The sequence below is a fragment of the Saccostrea echinata genome, unplaced genomic scaffold (genome assembly GCF_033153115.1).
Source record: "Saccostrea echinata isolate AGI-Se365-2 ecotype Australia unplaced genomic scaffold, CSIRO_AGI_Sech_v1 ptg000030l, whole genome shotgun sequence".
NCBI lineage: Eukaryota > Metazoa > Mollusca > Bivalvia > Ostreida > Ostreidae > Saccostrea > Saccostrea echinata.
Genome location: NW_026889779.1, coordinates 24,420,363 through 24,441,583, shown reverse-complemented (window position 1 = coordinate 24,441,583; position 21,221 = coordinate 24,420,363). Strand labels below are relative to the sequence as shown.

Below are 21,221 nucleotides of genomic sequence, written 5' to 3'. Positions count from 1 at the left end.
TACAGAACATCACTAAAATGACTTGTTTGTGTGGTGCCAGAAGATTGATTTTTCCATTAACATGTCCAAAGACAGCAAGCTTAAAAGCATTAGCATTTAGGCTTTCTATTTGAACCGAGTCCATTACTGTTTAATTCTGTCGGGTTTCATATTTTCTATCAAGAAACATAACTTATTCAGTTTTAAATTCAAACAAATACCTCATGCCAAAATTCTTGTAAAGAATTTTCATAAAAAACTGTTGAAATGATGTCTTATTTTTTCAACACTGAACCAAGCTTCCAAACAAATTAATTTGAATTAATTCAGAAAATTGTTGCAATTATAAAAACTATCTCACTCCTCTCTTTAGGGAGTGGAAGTTGCATCAAGTCACTACATCGAAACATATTTTACAGCAAACACATGTACACTTAGGCCTAAGAAACAAGAGGCCTAGAGGCCGCACTGCTCACCTGAGCACACTGGCTAGGAAAACCCAGAAATCAGTTCAGTATTAATCTACACTAACTGAGAATGCATCCATATTTCTTTGATGAATCATGGAAGATTTTACAAGATTTTTTCTTGTACGATTGATCTTCTGTTTTGGCCAGCCCTACCACTGGGGGACATGATTTGAACAAACTTTAATATACACTACCTGAAGATGCTTCTGAATTAATATGACTAATCACGGCTCTACTGTTATTGAGAAGAAGATTTTTAATGATTTTCCTGTGTATTCCTTTGTATTACTATAATCCATTCTCTGTTCTCGGCCCCTCTTTACTCCTTGGGGTCATGATTTGAACAAATTTAAATCTACCTGAGGATGCTTCTATATTAATATAACTAGTCATGGCTTTGTTCTTGAGAAAATTTTTCTTATATATTCCTAATTTCCTATGTATAACTTTGATACCCTGTTGTGGCCCCACTCTATCCAGGAAGGGGGGGGGGTTGATTTGAACAAACTTAAATGTACACTAACTGAGGATGCTTCTGTATTAATATGACTAATTATGGATTTGCTATTCCTTAGAAGAAGATTTTTTAAAGATTTTTCCTATGTAAAACTTTGATCACCCACTGTGGTCCCATCCTACCCCCGGGGGTCACGATTTGGACAAACTTGAATCTGCACTACTTGAAGATGCTTCCATATAAATATGATTGTCTTTGCTGTTCTTGAGAAGATTTTTAAATATTTTTTTTCCCTTTGTATTCCTATGTAAAACTCTAATTGCCCACTGTGGCCCCATCCTAACCCCCAGGGCCATATTTTGAACAAATTTGAATCTACACTACCTAAGGTACTTTCACCTTAAGACTAATATTTTTTGGCCTAGTGGTTCTTTGGATTCAATTAATTTTTCACTTGTTCATAATTACATGTATCTCCCCTTGGAAGAAGGTGTGGCCCTTCATTTGAATAAATTTGAATCCCCTTTACCCAAGGATACTCTGTGGCAAGTTTGGTAGTAATCAGCTGAGTGATACTTGGGAAGAATTTGAAAATGTGAATGTTTACAGACAGCTGGACAGCTATACAGATGCTGGAAAAAATGTGATCAGAAAAGTTCAGTGAGCTAAAAAATGTTTGTTTACTAATCACATGCTAATTAAGAATAAATAGGGTCGGTATGTAGGATTTTGCTTTTATTTTTTTATTTTTTTATTTTTACATAAAGGCATAATTTTGACAGCTTTAAAATAGGCTGCTAAAAAGTGACATTAGTAATCTACCAAATCTAGCCTGACCTTGGCCAAGATCATCTCTTCATCACCACCAACAAAATCATCATGAATATTCTCATTCCATAAACAGTCTCTCAAATATATTAGCCCCAAACCATCACAGCACCTAGTATTTTATCTCTTGCTTTTAAACCGTTATTTGTACAGTAACAGGTAAACACTAATTATTATATATATTTATTTCAGTTTCTGAAAAAAACATCTACTTGAAATAAGTACAAATTTCCAGCTTATTGCTACTTCATTAACATGTACCATGTATTCTACTCCAGGAAATTTTTATATATTCAAGTTCATTGTTGCCCAAGTTAGCATAAATTTATCACAAATTTTCACATGAATCATGTTTTTTTTTTAATGTATGGTACAACATTAAATTGCAAAGTATCAAATATGTGCAACTCCTTATTGTAAATTTTTTTTTTCAACCTGCACCGATGTCAGTAAGATGAGGCCCATGGGCAACAACCCTCACCCATGAACATGATTGCTGAAAATTTCAAGAAATGACATGTTTGATATATAATGTCCTCAACTTCACATCAACAAGGCCAAGATTAAGAACTTGAGTGGTCATTCACCTTCAACAGCAACAATGGATTGCTATCACAGCCCTAACACACATCTTTGAAAGATATTGAGTACACAGTCATTAGAAAATATTTCTGAAAAGTAGTTCAAAGGACAAGATCAAGGGGTTAGAAACCATTGCATGAAACAAAAGTTCTTATGTTACCTACATGCAAAATATCAAATTTCTCTTCTTTTACCATACAAAAGATACAGGCTAATTAACAGACAGCTATGCAGTAGAGTGTTAACTTCGAGCAAAAACTAGCAGTGGATTACTTTTGTTTGTAATTCCATTATATGGTGGAAATGATAAAAGGTCTCGTTGCATATTTTTTAGCAGTGCAGTTTTATGTTGATACACGTATTTTCACTAAAGGGTTGGGCAATTTCAGTTCGGTGTTCACCTTTACACTATTGTGCTATAGACTTGCTCTTACATTTACTGTGCAATGTATCTGAAAACTCTTGTTGGGTTATCTCCAGTGTTTGGGTTTAACCTCTTGCTGACATATCAAATATGTTCATTATATCCCACTTTAGGTATCTCTTGTAAGAATGGACAAAGAGTCATTTGGCAAAGTGATCCTTCCCTGTTGCTCTGCTTTGTAGGTGAAACAAAAATGTAGCCTTGCTCCTGAGTAGAGAATTCTGAAGATATTCACCTTCATATTCTTTTTGGAAAGCTTAATGACTCTATGCACCGAAACATCTAAACCTTAAAAGGGGGGGGGGGGTGTCATGGAAAGGGGATACAAGTCCCTTAATTTAAGGGGGGTCTAAAAGAAATTTTAAAAGAAGGGTTCAAAATGTTACATTTTTATGCATTTTTTGTTGAAATCAATATATTTTATCATATACTAGCGGAAAAAAGAAAATGTGCATTATTTAAAGTACAAAATAAAAAATTAAATATCAGTGACAATATATTAAATTCAGTAGCATGATTCACAAATGTATTGTTTACAAATATGCAGAATTTATGTTTATGTCATAAAACGTCACTTGTAAGACCTTAAAAAGACAATGGTACTTGGAATGCGATTAACAAACTTAATACCGCATAAGGCCATGCACCATTTGCATTCAAACGTTTGACACTGGTGACTCAATGATGACACTAAATTGTTCAAAAATGCCTTGGGAATGTTGTTCCAGATATTGGTCAATTCCTGGCCTAATTCATCCAACGTCACTGGCTGGTTTGGTAAACCATGTAACTGTCTTTCCATTTCATCCCATATGTGTTCCATAGGTGATAAGTCAGGTGAAACTGCTGGCCAGGGCAGGACATCGACATTCTGCTGGGCAATAAAGTCTCTGACAACATGGGCAACATGCGGTCTGGCCTTATCCTGTTGCAGGGTAAAGGGACTTTGTTGTCTCTGTATGAACGGTATCACATGACATTGGATTATTTCATCCCTGTAGCGAATGCCTGTCAGGTTTCCACTGATTATCTATAAAGGGGTCCTATCATGAGCTGTATTACCACCCCACACCATTAAGCTACCACCTCCAAATTGTGGACGCTGCACTACACAAGCATCAGAGTAACGCTCCCCATCCCAACGATAAACCCTTCGGCGACTGTCACTGCTGTCAAAATGAGAAACATTGGCCCAATCTTGAAATCAGTACCTCAGATGTCTCTGACACCATGCTAATTGTGCAGTTCGATGAGGTTGGAGCAGTGCTGGACGTATCACATGACATCTATGTCTGATGTTATGCTCGCACAAGCAATTACGTACAGTTCTTGCACTTATGCACCTAAGACCGGGGATGCTAGGATTAGTCAGACTTGCTGTCTGAAAATGATTTTGTAGATGCATGAGTCTGATATGGTTATCTTGGCGAACTGATGTCACGGGGGACATACTGAACGTGGTCGATCCAAAGTGTTGCGAATTGTTGGAAACATCTCCATAATTAAAGAGCAGATAGTGTTTCTGTGAACACTAAATTGTCGTGCAACAACATTCTGGGCCATCCCAGCCTGCAGCATTCCAATAGCACGAAGATGTTGATTTTCATTTAGTCTTGGCATAGCATAATTTCAGATTCTTATAATACCAAAGTGATTTTCTGAACAAATCCAGTCTTGAAAAATGTTTCGCACAAAAAATATTGCTCGAGATACCATGCGAATACAATTACGTCATAAAACAACATGTGCTTGCCCACCATGAAAAGTCCATGCAATTGAGTCGAGTTCAAGTCTTTTGTCATTAAAATGATTATCTGTATCAATTATATCTGCTTATAACTATAAATGATATACTTTGAGTTTTATGCTAAATTTACCGATGCACAGTTTCTTTTTTCCGTTAGCATATTATTGCATAATATGTATCTTAAGTGGGCTCAAGACCGAAAGTCTGGTACTCTACTTAACTGATAGTGCTAAATGAATAGAATAAGTCTACTTTTCAAATTTTTTTTCCAAATGATTCTAAGAAAATATTATCTATAAAAGAAACCATCATATTCTTATTATCTATCTGGGATCCAACTTTATTTGAAAAAATAAATTTCTCTCATCATCTCTACTTAGAAAAATGATGACCCTATCATTCAATCTTGAATATCAAACTCAACATCAATATTAAAATAGTTTTCATTAAGCTTTGAATGGTTATTAAATGTATTCCTTTTAGGTCTATTTTTTGGATAAAAAAAAAAAATCAAGGAGAAAACCCGTGACTTACCTTAGCATCTTGTCTTGTCAGAAAATCCACGAATCCAAAACCTCGATGTGATCCTGTTCCACCCAGCTTCTTAGGGAGTCGCACAAACTTTAGTTCTCCAAACACCCTGTAATTCATTAAGCAAGTAAGTATTATTTTTAGATAATACAAATTAACTACAGTCCCTGAAACGTTCTACTTTCCCATTTTTCCGTTCGCTCACCGTTCGTTCACCGTTCGTTCAGCGTGCGTTCACCGTTCGTTCACCGTGCGTTCACCGTTCGCTCTCCGTTCACAGTTTTGCGTTCACCGTTCACCGTGCGCTCGCGTTCACCGTTCACAAAGCGTTCAGCGTTCGCTCTTCGTTCCGTTCACTTTGCGTTCACCTTGCGTTCAGCGTTCACCTTTCGTTCAGTTTTGATTGTCATTCGGAACTCCGAAGTGAAAGGACTTATCTTTTTGTAGGTAAGGAGTTACAGGTTGTTTTTTTTAATTTAATAACTAACATATCGTGTTTGAAGAATCATTATTTAATGGGGGAAAATATCTACGATATATATATTTATTATTCTAACTTAGCTGTTCGGTTATTTATTAAATTACTCTGGAAAATAAATGTTGTTATAAGCACATTCTGTACCTATGTAGACCGATGCTGAAATATTAAATTTAACTAAGGGCAATGTGCAAATACTTCAAGCTCTGCAACAATTTGTTGTTTTGTTAAATAAAATGTTTGTGATATAATTATCCAAGTAAAATAATTAGGCAGCAAAATTACGAAAATATTTATTTCTAACACCTTTTTTTCAATTACTATAGAAAATATGATAGAACTAGTTCTGAGAGTTATACATAGTACTGCGGATATCCTGTTAATTTATTATCTTTGGAGCGAATGAAATTGATAGTGTGGTTAAAGGAAATATTTATTTAAAATGTAATGCACTACAGAATTTTCTCTACTATAATATGTTAAGTTTATAGTTATAGAGAAAAAAATTCTTTCTTCACCGTAACTTTATATGTTTGCCATTCGATATGATTAATACCCCCCCCCCCCTTTCCCTCAAATCGGTTACTTAGACAGTACTGTATTTCCAGAATATTTTAATTAACATTTTAAAAATAAAAGTTAAGGTCTTTTTTAGAACAAAAATTTCAGTCTCAAACCAAACATGCATCTAAAAAAAGTCACAAAACAATAGTAGTTCAAAATGTACACATGTCGGCGGTGGTATTTGAAATTGGCAGAGAGTATGTTTCAAATTCAAGTGTTAATGCCCAATGTATTTTATTCATTTATTATCTAAATGTTGGAATCAAATCTAGAAATGATGAAAATAAATGTTATAACTTGTTGGAAATACTCGCACTTCGCCTTCGATGTGACGAAACTTTCACACCTGCACAGTGTCGAATGATTTTGATTGACAGCACAAGCACGTGGACTTCGTGTGAACTTGAAGCAGGAAAATAAAAACTAGTATGACTGTCAAACAAATGGATATGATTTGTTGATTAAAAAAAAGTTACTTTCACTGTCTGATATATTTAGAAAAAAAATTCAGAGTTTTTGTTTGATATAGGTACAAACATTTAGTAAAGCCTGAAAGGAGGGGGGGGGGGGGCTAAAACGGTATCTCTCTCTCTCTCTCTCTCTCTCATTTGTCTGTTTAATAAACACTATAACAGCATATTACTTAAATATCAAGTTCTGAAAATTGAATTTATAACAAATAATATGAATATGCATCTTTGTATTATCTTGTCCGCGTATAATCACGGCCATCTACAGATACATGTAGAAGTCTGCTCAATAAATCATCATGAAAAATAGAGAAGTGACACAATATATTATTGTATTAAACATTTAAAATACGAGCGTATAAATGCAAAACGTCCACTGACCTTTGTAATTATTATTTTTTTTCATTACTTTACACGAAATCGCATTGACACAGAGATATATGAATGGATGTTACAACCGCTTTAATTCATTCTGTAAGTCAGAAGTTTTCTCTGATTTGTTATCAAATAAGAATAAACATTTTTATTTTCCAACTAAAAAAACATCTTTTATACTTCAGCGTTCGGCAACAATTACAATGTTTTAATGCGATAAAAATCGTGTGATTAAAAACTTAATGTGCATGCATCGTCTTTCTTAGGACAATTTTGGAGAATTTATTTTATTGACTTATTTATTCATTCATTTATTGGTTTACCTATTTATTATTTATTTATTTATTATTATTATTATTATTATTATTTTGCACCTAACATTATAATATAATAAAATAGTTTCAATGCAAGGAAAAGATCAGAGGCATTCCGAATATATCGTTCATCTTGCGTTCACCGTTCGTTCACCGTTCACTTTGCGTTCGCGTTTGCGCTCCGTTTGCGTTCTGCGTTCGCTCACCGTTCACCGTTCACACATCGTTCACCAAGTTGCGTTCAGCGTTCACACATCGTTCACTCACCGTTCGCTCTGCGTTCGTTCACCGTTCGTTCACCGTTCGTTCAGCGTTCGCTCACCGTTCAAGTGGGAAAGTAGAACGTTTCAGGGACTGTAACAATGGATTATCTTGCATTGCTTTGGACTAAGTACAACTCAACAGCATATGGTAGATATGTATGAAAGCAGATCTCTATCCAAGCAGATCTTAAATTATCATTACTTATGGTAAATAATCACTGAAGTCTTCTATGTTAATCTATACTTTACCAGATGACATCTATTTATGGTAGTGGATAGACTAAAAATACGTACATGTATATTGTCTTGTCTGGAAAACAGAGCAATACTACCAGGGCTTTAAGATGGGCAGCAATAAGGAGTAGTATTGCTCAATTCTTTGTATAAGTTTTTTTCTAAATTGCATCTGATGAGTTTTCTTGCCAAATTAATATAGTAAAATAACAAGCACGTACTTGAAAAGTTCATATATTTCAGGTTTTTTGGCCTCAAATGGAATGTTCCGCACTAAAATCTTTGTTGTTTTCTGCTTTTTAACTTTTTGTTTCTTCTTTGTGTTTGGTTTTTCCTTTCTGAAAAAGAAATTAAGCGGATACTTAACATATGCTGCATTGTCACTATCAGTTATATATTTAAATGACCAAAGAGACATAACTCAAAATCCAGTTTTTAATGCTTGTTCATGTATTTTAGTCCAAATCTGCAGATACATGTATAGACAAGTAAAAATAAATTTCAGAACCTTGAAAGAAGTTCAGCAAAGAAGAGGATGAAAAAATTGATAAACATGATTGTTTATGTGTACACTGTATATGGGCAAAGTAAGGGAAGTATAACTCATCAAGATATGTTCAAATTTCGGAAACTATTATTAAACGCCATGTTAAACTTTTTCAAAAGTGAACATACCGGATCTGTTTCCAGTATCATTGTTTACTTTCAAATTTGTAAGTCAAAATTTAAATTAAAAGTTTAAAATTTTACAAGTAACACAAATAAAGAACACTCTAAAAATGCAACAAAATTTTAGATTGACATAATAAGACTAACTTTCGGGATTTAAAAGCCCTGTGTCGTGAAATAGATGTGTGTGTTACTCACGTGAGAGTTGTCCGGTTAGAAATCTTTAATTCTACGGCATGGCCATCTAGGTCAGTGTGTTGGAGCTCCTTAATGGCCTTCATTGAGCTTTCCTTATTCTGGAATTCCACAAATCCATATCCCATGGACAAGTATTTCCCTGTAAAATAATGGACAGTAGTAAACAGGTTAACTCAAAACACACAAAATTCTCAATTTCCCATCAGAATAAACTTTACTAAGTAACAATTAACTATAGAAGAACCTTACTTTTCCTTTTTAGGTACAAAATTCATTTTTAATTACTAAACTTAGACACAGAATTGACTTAATCATTAACTAATGTAAATGCACCAGTATAAGTATGGTATCTCCACTAAGAAAAACATGTACCTGGATTCTTCATATCTTTCTTTTTTGCGATTGAAACTGATCGTATTTTCCCACATTTCTTGAATTTCTAAAAAAGAAAAAAGTGGGTAATGGGTCATAATGCTCATCTGAAACATTTCTCTTCCTGGGAAATGATACAGTGAGTGACACCCCTTATTACTGCCATACACTTGATCCACATGATTTTACATTGGTTAATTTTTAGTTCAGTTCATGTAATAACCTTCTTACAGTATGAGGTGTGTCTCTAATATGTAAATTTATGGGAACATAAATCTTATAGTCCTTCATATCAATTTGAGTAACCTTGCTCTTTTTCTTTTCTGAGAAAAAAAAACTACCCATTTAAGGAAGAGATTGCAAGGGTACATGAAAAAAATCCGCTCAATGAATTTTTCTCATTTTTACATATAATTTGCCTTACGTTAATGGTATCATCATATGAAAATTTCAACCATGGTCATCAGGGTTATAAGGAAGATATGGTTGCCATGGTAACCACCGTTTTTCAATATTTTGATATTTATGTAGTGAATTTTTAATTATGCCATACAGGTATCAAAATTGAAACAAATTAAATAATTTTCACCAGATATTAAATAACATGCTTTATATTCATCGGAAATAAAAATTGTATCGGAAACTATTGATAGATGTACTAATGCCCCAGTTGCTTTGGGGAGTAGTCATTGTAAATTTGCAGTAATATTTTCACCCCAAGAGCAGTTTTCAACGTCTTGACAAAAAATTGCCCAATGAATTTTCCCAAAATTAATATATTTTGTAACAATTATTATAAGTGACTTATGTTTAAAATATGAAGTGGGGTCATCACATTCTTTTTTAAGCTACATGCATTTCAATACCCCCCCCCCCCTTTCCTAAAATATTAAAAGATTTCATAAATTTTAATCTGATGGTTTGTTGCTGAACCTTAAATATGCATAATCTGTTAAAAACTATAGAAAATACGTATAGATTAATAAATATTTTTTCCTGAAAATCTTGTAGTGGTTGCTCATTTTATGCGTAGAGCAGAATGATAGCAGAATAATATAAAATAATGTACACAAAAAACAACAATATGCATATTTTTTTTATTTCCCCATCTCCAAAATATTCATTCCGTTATTATATCAACATAAGTACATGTATATACATTCTAAACCAGTGCACAGTGGTCTAAGGGCCAAATTGTTCATGCTCTGAACACTCATCGAGTTCTCTGCACTGTGACTTGGAATCGGAAAGGGGGGGGGGGGGGGGGGGTGAGTCACTTGAACACATTGAATGAATAGGTTATTTCAGAGAACTTGTACCTGCAATATATACCGTATATAAAAATCCTAACTATTATCTTATTTGACAAATTTCATGATTTGCTATTTAATATTTACATTTTGCAAATATTTTCCCTTCAGATTCATTGCAAGTTAGAAAACAATAATCATCATAGGTAAGCCTACATATCTCCATTGTGACGTCATAATGCCACACTTGACGTCAAAACTATAGTGCAAACTGTTTTGTTTCAAAAATAATCGTTGAATGACATTTATAAATTTGCGCTTCATGCTCACGCGGTTCATGAAATATGCTGAGGTGAAACGTCTTTGTTTATGTCCTCGTGAATTTTAAAAAATCAAATTCATTTTTCAAATATATTCCCGTGAGCAGGATGAGTTGAATTTTTTTTTTCAAAAATGTAATATGCTCAAAACAATTTTCCCTCTCTGGTATACCTGGTACCTCCGTAGTACCTCGATTGTCAGAATTAACCTCTCTTAGTTTCATCTGTCATTCTTACACGCGTATTTTTTGCTAGATTTGTGAAAACTTGCAAAAAGAAACTTTTCTTTTCTGTCAGAAGAAGTGTGTTCAGTTTCAATTTTTTACCAAATACGACGAATAAAACATTTTACCACAACAATTATAAATGTTTACGCAATAATGTGCCGACGATTCAATGTTTACATGGTCGATGTAAGAGTTGAAAATGCTAGAGAAGATCTTACCGAGGAAAACAATTTCCTCTGCGATATTTTTAAAAATACGTTCATGTCCAGCATGCGGCCTCAAACTGGTCTATACACGTATATATGAAAAACGCATTCATTTATCTGTCCATCCATACAGGCCTATATTCATTATAATCACTGAGAAAATCACGCCGTCTGAAGCTTCTAGGAAATGAATATCGATTCATAGATGGAGATCCTATAGGAAAGAAACCGATCTCAAATAAAATTCTAATATTTTAAATAAAACTAGAGGACATAAAGATCCAGATATGAATTAAATTTATTCATGAAATAGATTTCAGTGTTCAGAACTACGACAAAAGGTAGACGTGTCGAAACGAAAAAAAAAAACCAGGAATTAAAAAAAATGTCTGCGTCGACGCTCACCAACACTCTGCAACATCACATCTTAATATTATTCTTTCTCTGCTTTAAAATTATTGCCACGAAGATATTTTGTCATGGGCGTAATCATAATCACGCTCCTTATTCAGCTGTTATTCCGGAAATGGTTACCGTAAATCTTCTTTTTTTAAACATCACATGAGTCGATCACGTGACGCCTTGCAATCGCTTCCTTAAAGTGTAGAGCACAACAAACTTATCTGATGACAACAACAAAATTCCATACCTCTCTGAGCCCTTCTTCAGTTGTGGTAAAGTTAAGATTTTTCACAAAGAGAGTAGAATCAGGTTCTGGGATTCCACTCTCATCATCTTCACTAGATGACTCCTCTTCATTTTCTTCTTTCTGCATTATCAATGACAATCATCAATTAAATCACTTAATCAATTAAATCACTACATCAATAACAATCATCAAACTGCCCACCTACTCACCTTGAAAATTGTGGGTCGAAGTACATCAAAGAAAAAAATTTAATGATGGCCTGAGTGCTGTTTATATCGGGTATAAATGAATTAGGTAAAAGGTAAATCATTCAGTAGGAATTTAAATATAAGGCCATCTTTGAAATAAAGTTTGCTTGCCCTCTCTAAACTCAGGATAAAAAATTGGGTTGGTAAGTAGGTGGGAAAATTTTTTATCTCAGAAATTTTCAAAATCAATGCAGAATTTTTAAAATCTTTTAAAATTGAAGGTATCAATACAATTAAAATAGTTATTGACAGGATTAGAAAATTCTGAAATGAATAAAAAAAAAATGTCGCTTCCTGAAGGTTTAAAAAAGTTTTGAATCAGGCCATTTTTAGCCAGTCGGTCAGGAGAGAGCAAACATTTTTTTTAAAAGATGGCCTAAGGAGTACAAATTTACTGAAGTGCATTTTGCCAATATTTTAAGTGCACAAAGCCAAATAAATCGATAATATACAAACATTGAAGAGTTTTTATAATGTACCTTGTACATTTCTGAGTCCTTTGAAGTTTCTTTTTCTTCTGATTTGACAACAGGTGATCGGAAAACTTCCATAGGAGCCCATTCAAGGTATAGTGGGACATGCTGAAACTGCAGAAAGAAAACAAAACTGATGTGCCTCTTACTTCTGCACATAAACATCTGGCATCCTTAGTAATAAGGAAGGTTTCATTAATTAGTATATGTATACATGTCTGTTATATCCAAAAGATGTTAAGTTTCAATCAATCAAACAATTGTATACCTTAGTGTAAGCAAGGTTTCTAAATCCTAATTTTGCTTCGGTTGGATCTAAGTATTCCACAATGGCCGTGATTCCTGAGGGAGGTAAAATGACCCTCCCTAGAGCCCCATGTTTGCTGAAGACTGTCCGCAGATCCTCAGGATCAGTGTTAGCTGGGAGATTTTTTACTAGAATCACCGTCTTACTTCGTGGAGCTGCAGCCTATAAATGAATTTATGAGAATTTATGCTCTTTGCTTTAAGGCACATTGTATCAGAGGAATATTTCAACTAAATACAAATAAATGTACATAACAAGACATTAAGAAAATTAAGACAAATATGGCAAAAGATTTGATGATAAACATTGGTATTAATAACATTCTTCTAATTAAATCAAACCATACTAATTTTGACTAAATAGAAACTATCACTGAATGTAACATATGGATGAGATGAAATAATAATGGAAGTAAAAATAAACCTGACTGAAACTGTCTAGGACAACTCCATTCTCTGTTAAAAAGTCCCGAGTTTCTGCCACAATCTGAGTTTCTCCTAGGGCCATTCTGACACCAAGACTTTGAGGTGCTTCCTTCAAAAGTAATCAGTATTTTTCATGAGAAAAACTGATACCGGTTTATTACTGAAATAACTGCTAGATGTCTGAAAATTGATTTAAATTTTGATTAAATGTAAAAAAAGAACCTACTGGATCTAAAATGTGACTTTTTTCTGTGTTGTATTTGGCTGCCATTACATCAGCTACAGCATTAACTCCCAAGAACAAGGTATTCCAATTATGGGAGCTGAAAGATCAGGTAGATAAAATAAAACTACCATAAATTAACTGTAGTGTTTCATTGTTTAATGAGATTATGTGGCAATATATATTGCACATATTGCAGTCTGTTATATCATTCAGTTAGGTGAGGGATTTACCTTGTTGCCTCTGCTTTCTGCTTTGCAGCTTTTTTGGTCTTAAAAGATGACCCTTCTACAAAATCAGAAGAAGATTTGTTTGTACATAAAAAAAAATAATAAAGATCAGTCATGTTATACATTATGTATTGTTTCCTAGGAATACAAAGAACATAATTACTTTCACATTCTTGTCACATTCATGGTTGAGTTTTACCTGAGCATTCTGTTGTAACTTTCCGTGTTTGATTTTTACCTGAGTATTTTGTATCTTGTCAGTTTCATCGTTTGATTTTTACCTGAGCATTCTTTTGCTAACTTTCCCTGTTTGATTTTACCTGAGCATTCTATATCTTGTCAGTTTCATAGTCTGATTTTTACCTGAGTGCTCTGTATCTTGACAGTTTATTGTTTGATTTTACATGAGCATTCTATATCTTGTCAGTTTCATAGTCTTGATTTTTACCTGAGCGCTCTGTATCTTGATAGTTTATTGTTTGATTTTACCTGAGCATTCTGTATCTTGTCAGTTTCATTGTTTCATTTTTACCTGAGCGCTCTGTATCTCGACAGTTTATTGTTTGATTTTTACCTGAGTATTCTTTATCTTGTCAGTTTCACGATCTTTAACTGAGTGTTCTGTTGTACCTTGTCAGTTTCATTGTTTGATTTTTACCTGAGTGTTCTGTATCATCATCCAGCTTCTCTTTCCCAGGAATAATATGCAACATTCTACCCTGAAATTTACAAGTAGAATAACAATCAAGTCGTGGACAAACTCTCATTATGAAATTGTAAAGATTAATCAAATCTTGAATATACAAGTACTTGTTTAACATTAAGTAGAAGTTAGAAGCATGAACCTTGAACACTGATCCATCCAGTTGTTCATAGGCTCGAACTGCATGCTCTGGCATCATGAACAAGATGAAGGCATAACCCCGGATCTTCTTAGTGACAGTGTCAATGGAAAGATGAACCTCAGCCAGGGGCCCTATATGTGAAAATATTATACTTTCAAGTATATTAGTTGAATTTGATTCATTGAGAAATATTTGTTTAAAATTACAGTCACTATTACCCTCTGAATGATGGAACCATGCACTCCAGTGTGATAGAACATAGCAACTGTCAACATCACTTAATGATGGATGTTATTCCAAAACATGGGCCAAAATGCACACCTAAGTCACTATGGCCCTTCTTTTCATTATGAGCAGATTTTTTCCCTATATATTCTTATGTAAAATTGTGGCCAAACCCTACCCTCAGGTGTCACGATTTGAATGAACTTGAATCTACACTATCTGAGATTGCTTCCAAATCAATATAACTAATAAGGCTTTGCTGTTCTTGAGAAGAAGACTTTTAAATATGTTTTCTTTATTTTCTTATGTAAAACTTTGATTGCCCATTGAGTCCCCACCCTACCCACGGGGATCATGATTTGAATAAACTTAAATCTTCACTACCTGAGGATGCTTCCATATAAATATGACTAATCATGGCTTTGCTGATCTTGAGAAGACTTTTAAATAATTTTTTTATGTATTTCCAAGTAAAACTTTGATTGCCCATACTTACCCCACCCTACACCATGGGGTCATGGGGTCATGATTTGTTCAAACTTGAATATACACTATCTGAGAAATTTCCATGTAAATATGACTTATCTTGGCCTTGCTGTTCTTGAGAAGATTTTATAAGATTTCTCCTGTATATTCATATGTAAAATTTTGATTGCCTATTGTGGCCCAATCCTATCCTCAGGGGTTACGATTTAAACAAATTTGAATCTATGCTTTGTCAGGAAGTTTTCACATATTTCATCTTTTCTGGCCCAGCGATTCTTGTTGAGAATTTTCACTATTTCTTAATCATCTCCCCTTGGAAGAGGGTGCAGCCTTCATTTGAACAAACTTGCATCCCCTTCACCCAAGGATACTCTGTGCCAAGTTTGGTTGATATTGGCCCAGTGGTTCTGAATTATAGTATGAAAATGAGAAAAGTTTATGACAAGCACCGATGACAGACAACGGACAAATTTCAATCAGAAATGCTCACTTCAGCCTTTGGCTTAGGTGTGCTATAAATGCTGACAGTACAGAATTTATGTGCAAATGGTTTACCTTTTTTGTTTTTTGTATAAAACATTCTGTATAATAAATACTGCATGTAGTTGAGGGTAACATTGAAAAGAGCTAGGCTCATTTTATGCATAAAATGGCCCTGTAGATATTATGGACTCTTTTGGTGGTGAATATGGTTTGTTATTCACCAGAAATATGTCAATATTGACCAAGGTGAATCTTCTTAAACAGTTCTATCATTATATAATTGCACATTTTAAATCAGAGGTTGCGTTCTATACAAAATATTGAAAAATAGCATAAAAGTTTGGCTGTTTTTCTAAATTCTAAAATTTAAATTTATGTGGTCTATGTGAAGTTCTTCCACTAAGAATTTTCCAGTGAAAATAAGTAATACCAGCCTCATGTTTGGAAAAAAAAAACATTTACTTGTGTTGAATCATTTTATAACACAGGCATGTCTGACAATATACATATACAAATTGAGCTTACTCTTTTGTGATAACATATCCTGTACAAGAACTATTCAGACTTCATTAAATTTCTTACCAAACTTTCCAAACAGTTCCTCTAAATCTTCCTGTGTACAGCTATATGGTAAATTCCTTACAAACAATCTCCCAGTCTGCAAAATTCAAATCTTCTATAAAGATAAGTTATATAAAACAACATCTGAATAATTCATATCAGTCCATACAAGTATAAAATGCTTTTAAGTAATTTTACATTCAATTGCACTTTCTAAGTTTCATCTGGTAATATTTTGAAATTAAACACCAGTTTAACACTATATATCTGATTTGTGGTCGTTTTCTTTTTACTGATCCATTTTTATTACAACTGTTTAACAACAGATCACCGATTTGTGGTTGTTTTTACTTATTATGTTACACTTGTTTAACAACAGATCACTGATTTGTGGTTGTTGTTACACCTATTTAACAATAGATCACTGATTTGTGGTTGTTTTCTTTTTACTCATATTACACATATTTAACAATAGATCACTGATTTGTGGTTGCTGTTACACTTGTTTAACAATAGATCACTGATTTGTGGTTGTTTTTACACCTGTTTCACAATAGATCACTGATTTGTGGTTGTTGTTACACCTATTTAACAATAGATCACTGATTTGTGGTTGTTGTTACACCTATTTAACAATAGATCACCGATTTGTGGTTGTTTTTACACCTGTTTAACTGTTAGATCACCAATTTGTGGTTGTTTTTACACCTGTTTAACAATAGATCACTGATTTGTGGTTGTTACACCTATTTAACAATAGATCACTGATTTGTGGTTGTTGTTACACCTATTTAACAATAGATCACTGATTTGTGGTTGTTGTTACACCTATTTAACAATAGATCACTGATTTGTGGTTGTTGTTACACCTTTTTAACAACAGATCACTGATTTGTGGATGTTTTTACACGTGTTTTACAATAAATCACTAACTTTTGGTTGTTGTCACACCTGTTTAACAATAGATCACTGATTTGTGGTTGTTGTTACACCTGATGTGTTTAACATAATATCACTGATTTGTGGTTGTTGTAACACCTGTTTAACTGTTAGATTTTTGATTTGTGGTTGTTGTTACACCTGTTTAACAATAGATCACTGATTTGTGGTTGTTGTTACACCTGTTTAACAAAAGATCACTGATTTGTAGCTGTTGTTACACCTGTTTAACAATAGATCACTGATTTGTGGTTGTTGTTACACCTGTTTAACAATAGATCACTGATTTGTAGCTGTTGTTACACCTGTTTAACAATAGATCACTGATTTGTGGTTGTTGTTACACCTATTTAACAATAGATCACTGATTTGTGGTTGTTGTTACACCTTTTTAACTGTTAGATCACTTATTTGTGGTTGTTGTTACACCTGTTTAACAATAGATCACTGATTTGTGGTTGTTGTTACACCTGATGTGTTTAATGCTATATCACTGATTTGTGGTTGTTGTAACACCTGTTTAACAATAGATCACTGATTTGTTGTTGTTGTTACACCTGTTTAACAATAGATCACTGATTTGTGGTTGTTGTTACACCTGATGTGTTTAACACTATATCACTGATTTGTGGTTGTTGTAACACCTGTTTAACTGTTCGATTACTGATTTGTGGTTGTTGTTACACCTGTTTAACAATAGATCACTGATTTGTGGTTGTTGTTACACCTGATGTGTTTAACACTATATCACTGATTTGTGGTTGTTGTAACACCTGTTTAACTGTTCGATTACTGATTTGTGGTTGTTGTTACACCTGTTTAACACTATATCACTGATTTGTGGTTGTTTTGTACTTACCTCTGCTACACTGTCCATTTGAGCTTCATGTTCTTCCCACCTCTACAACAGATGTGATGATTTTACTAGCTACACAATGTAAAGCTTAAGTCTGGTATAGCACCTGTCTACATTCTGTGTAACTCTATCGTACCTTTTTATTTGCAGACTGTGTATCATTATTCTGTTTTTCCTTCTCTTCATCTTTGAGCTGAGTTACATCCCCTTTCTCACATTTTTTCAAGTAAACTCTCTTACTTTCTGGAATATTTATGTGTAAGTATTATCAAATAGACACCTTCAGGTTCTTCTTTCCTCTTAAGTATACTTTTATAGTCAACGTTACCATTTCATACTCAATAGATACCCATTAATATAGAAATTTATGTATCAATAAAAATGAATGAAGGAACAAATAGTTAATAACGCTTATACAACTGATTCTCATGAGGAAAACAGATGATGATCATTTAACATATCTATCATTTATCGGGATCACTTTAATTCTAAGCAATGACATTTTTTTAGTACATATTACTAAGCCTTACTGATATAGTTTTTGGTTTTTTTTTACTACATATTACTAAGTCTTACTGATACAGTTTTTGGTTTTTTTACTACATATTACTAAGTCTTACTGATACAGTTTTTGGTTTTTTTACTACATATTACTAAGTCTTACTGATACAGTTTTTGGTTTTTTTACTACATATTACTAAGCCTTACTGATATAGTTTTTGGTTTTTTACTACATATTACTAAGTCTTACTGATATAGTTTTTGGGTTTTTTTACTACATATTACTAAGTCTTGCTGATATAGTCTTTGGGTTTTTATTACTATAGATTACTTATTTTACTGATATAGTTTTTGGGGTTTTTTTACTATCTAAATGTATTACTAAGTCTTACTGATATAGTTTTTGTTTTTTTAAAACTACATATTACTAATCCTTACTGATATAGTTTTTGGTTTTTTTACTAAATATTACTACATCTTACTGATATAGTTTTTGTTTTGTTTTTTTTTTTACTACATATTACTAAGCCTTACTGATATAATTTTTGTTTCTTCTCATGGCATCATTAAGATCTTTTTCTGAGGAAAAGTCCACATAGGCTACTCCTGAAAAAGAGAATTTTTTTTTATTTTTCAAGAATACCCTTCTGAGGTTTCATGGTAAATAAATGAAGAATTACTAATACAATTTAAAAAAGGTTCTCCTGCTTTGAAGTGGAGTAAAACTGATAAATGAAAAAAAAATGCATAGGCCATACTGGAATACATACGAGTACAATCAGAAGAGCTCTCCCACACATTTGGGGCACTGGCATGCATCAATGAGCAACAACAGTAGACAATACATGACCCCCATCCCTACATCCCTTTGATTAAGATTCAAACCCTCTTTCAGGTTACAAGTAATATGTTTAAACCTTTCTTCAAATGCAACTACATATATGTCCAATTCCCACCATACATACGACACAGTTTACGATTTCCTATCTACTCACCTATAGGTTTCTTCTGATTGTTTTGGGGCAAACGAATATCCTTAATGTTGATTGGTTTGAAAAACTCTTTGATTGCCTTCTGAAAAAGAAAGTACATGTAGTATTTTTGCAATTATACCTACAAGCATATCTTTTACCTAAAGAATTTTTTACAAATAAAATACCATAATTGACTGGTTTTGTACATACAAATGTAGTTGTAGAATGAGTTCAATGTTTCATATGAAGGGCTTGACATCATCCTTTCCACCCTAATTTTCTGTGGAACCTTAAAATTAAATCTAGACTGCCCAAATGATGCTCTAATGATGATGCAATTAATATATTATTTTTTGTTCTATATAGCAAACCATACCATATAAAGGGAAATTTTAGTGAATATCTAATTATTGCATTATTAGCAATGGTCTTGGCAATGCTGAAAATAAATTTCACTAATAATTTAAAAATCACAAGTATTGTCTTTGAAAATAAACAGTGTTAACCCTTTCATCGCTAAAGATTAATTATGCAAGTAACAAATGCCCACGTTTAGGATAATATTATCATTTTTTGCCATTTGCTGAAAATAACCTTTATATGGCATGTAGTTCAGGGTTAGCTATGAATACCTTAAAGCCCAAGTTTCAATTAAAAACCGTGTCAAGCCCTGTATCTATGGTAAAATCAAGATTAAACATAATAAATCCTTACTTACCTCACCAGAGGAAACAGGCAGGTTTCGCATTTTCAGCATGTATTTCTCTTCAGCTTTGTTAGGCTACATACAAAACAAAAAAAAAAATAATGAAATTTTAATTAGATAATGCTTATCCGAATTTCGTAATTGGTGGTAATTTTTTTCTCATATATAAAGGTATGAAATCCAGCTCTATTCTGACCTCCACCTGTTTGTCCCTCAGCTTTGTTTTCCTGCTAGTTTTTGTCTCGGTTTCATCCTCCTCGGAGTCTGAGCTGCTATCATCAAATATGGCCTGACTGGATACTTTAGATTTCAAGTACTACAATAATACAGTAGTAGGAATTAGTAAATTACAGGAAATAAAACCTTAAGAAATATTTATAACATCACCTGGTGGAATACAAAATACAAGTATGTTCAAGTCTACTTTGTTATGTATTCTAAAGACTGACTTGCTAATTTTGACTTGTGTTACTTTTCCAATAGCTTTAATCACAGAAAATACATGTACATACATGTATAATAATACTAATAATAATAATACATTAAGGACTCTATAGTCATAAAAAATATAAACACTTCATAGTCCACAAACTGTACTTACATCCAAATCTGTTACATTCTTCTTTGTTGCCAGCTTATCCTTATCTTCTGAAAGGAAAAACATTATAAATTCAGCACTACATTTCTAGAATGTTGACAATAAATTCAAAAGCCAATGTTTATAAATGTTATCCTCCAAAAAAAAAAAAAAAGAAAATACTTGTATACTGCATTAATTTTTAAATCAACTGTGCAAATATATTATACAGTAAAACACGCTTATAGCAAACACACTTATAATGAATTGACACTTACAGCCAAGTGATTTTCATTCCCTGTGAGTTTAAAATATATTGTAAACTTATAATGAATTATGTTTACAATGAAGCAAAAATGGCCATCCCAGGCACTTCAATATAAGCCTGTTTTACTGTATGTATCATACACAAAGGTCTGTATTGAGAGAAACAAACTGTAATCTCAAAATCCTAATAACAAGGGCAGTCAGTCAACTACTACCATACACATCTTATAGATTCTCTATCATGTTTCATCAGACTAGCTAATACAAACTTGTGTCACAGTTGAAAAT

The 21,221-nt window shown here is 33.1% G+C and overlaps 2 protein-coding genes across 3 annotated transcripts in view; one reads left to right on the top strand and one right to left on the bottom strand.

Moving 5' to 3' along the window:
• LOC133197576 (3 beta-hydroxysteroid dehydrogenase/Delta 5-->4-isomerase type 2-like) overlaps positions 1-21,221 on the top strand; it is a 132,808-nt gene that overhangs the window by 62,023 nt on the left and 49,564 nt on the right. The gene's annotated exons all lie outside the window — the stretch shown is intronic.
• The window catches only part of LOC133197573 (probable RNA-binding protein 19), a 33,032-nt gene that overhangs the window by 3,756 nt on the left and 8,055 nt on the right, over positions 1-21,221 (bottom strand). Inside the window, exons 6-25 of one of the 2 annotated variants that reach the window (XM_061333674.1) lie at positions 20,691-20,737; positions 20,286-20,405; positions 20,102-20,164; positions 19,405-19,483; positions 18,944-19,015; positions 18,045-18,151; positions 17,912-17,953; positions 16,135-16,210; positions 14,359-14,489; positions 14,172-14,232; positions 13,517-13,571; positions 13,287-13,383; positions 13,059-13,169; positions 12,597-12,797; positions 12,335-12,442; positions 11,608-11,727; positions 8,956-9,022; positions 8,584-8,722; positions 7,938-8,054; positions 5,022-5,127 (exon numbers count right to left, since the gene is read on the bottom strand). In XM_061333674.1, the coding sequence (XP_061189658.1) occupies positions 5,022-5,127; positions 7,938-8,054; positions 8,584-8,722; positions 8,956-9,022; positions 11,608-11,727; positions 12,335-12,442; positions 12,597-12,797; positions 13,059-13,169; positions 13,287-13,383; positions 13,517-13,571; positions 14,172-14,232; positions 14,359-14,489; positions 16,135-16,210; positions 17,912-17,953; positions 18,045-18,151; positions 18,944-19,015; positions 19,405-19,483; positions 20,102-20,164; positions 20,286-20,405; positions 20,691-20,737 (1,919 nt within the window). The remainder of the gene's footprint in view (positions 1-5,021; positions 5,128-7,937; positions 8,055-8,583; positions 8,723-8,955; positions 9,023-11,607; positions 11,728-12,334; positions 12,443-12,596; positions 12,798-13,058; positions 13,170-13,286; positions 13,384-13,516; positions 13,572-14,171; positions 14,233-14,358; positions 14,490-16,134; positions 16,211-17,911; positions 17,954-18,044; positions 18,152-18,943; positions 19,016-19,404; positions 19,484-20,101; positions 20,165-20,285; positions 20,406-20,690; positions 20,738-21,221) is intronic. The other variant, XM_061333675.1, reaches the window with a different exon arrangement.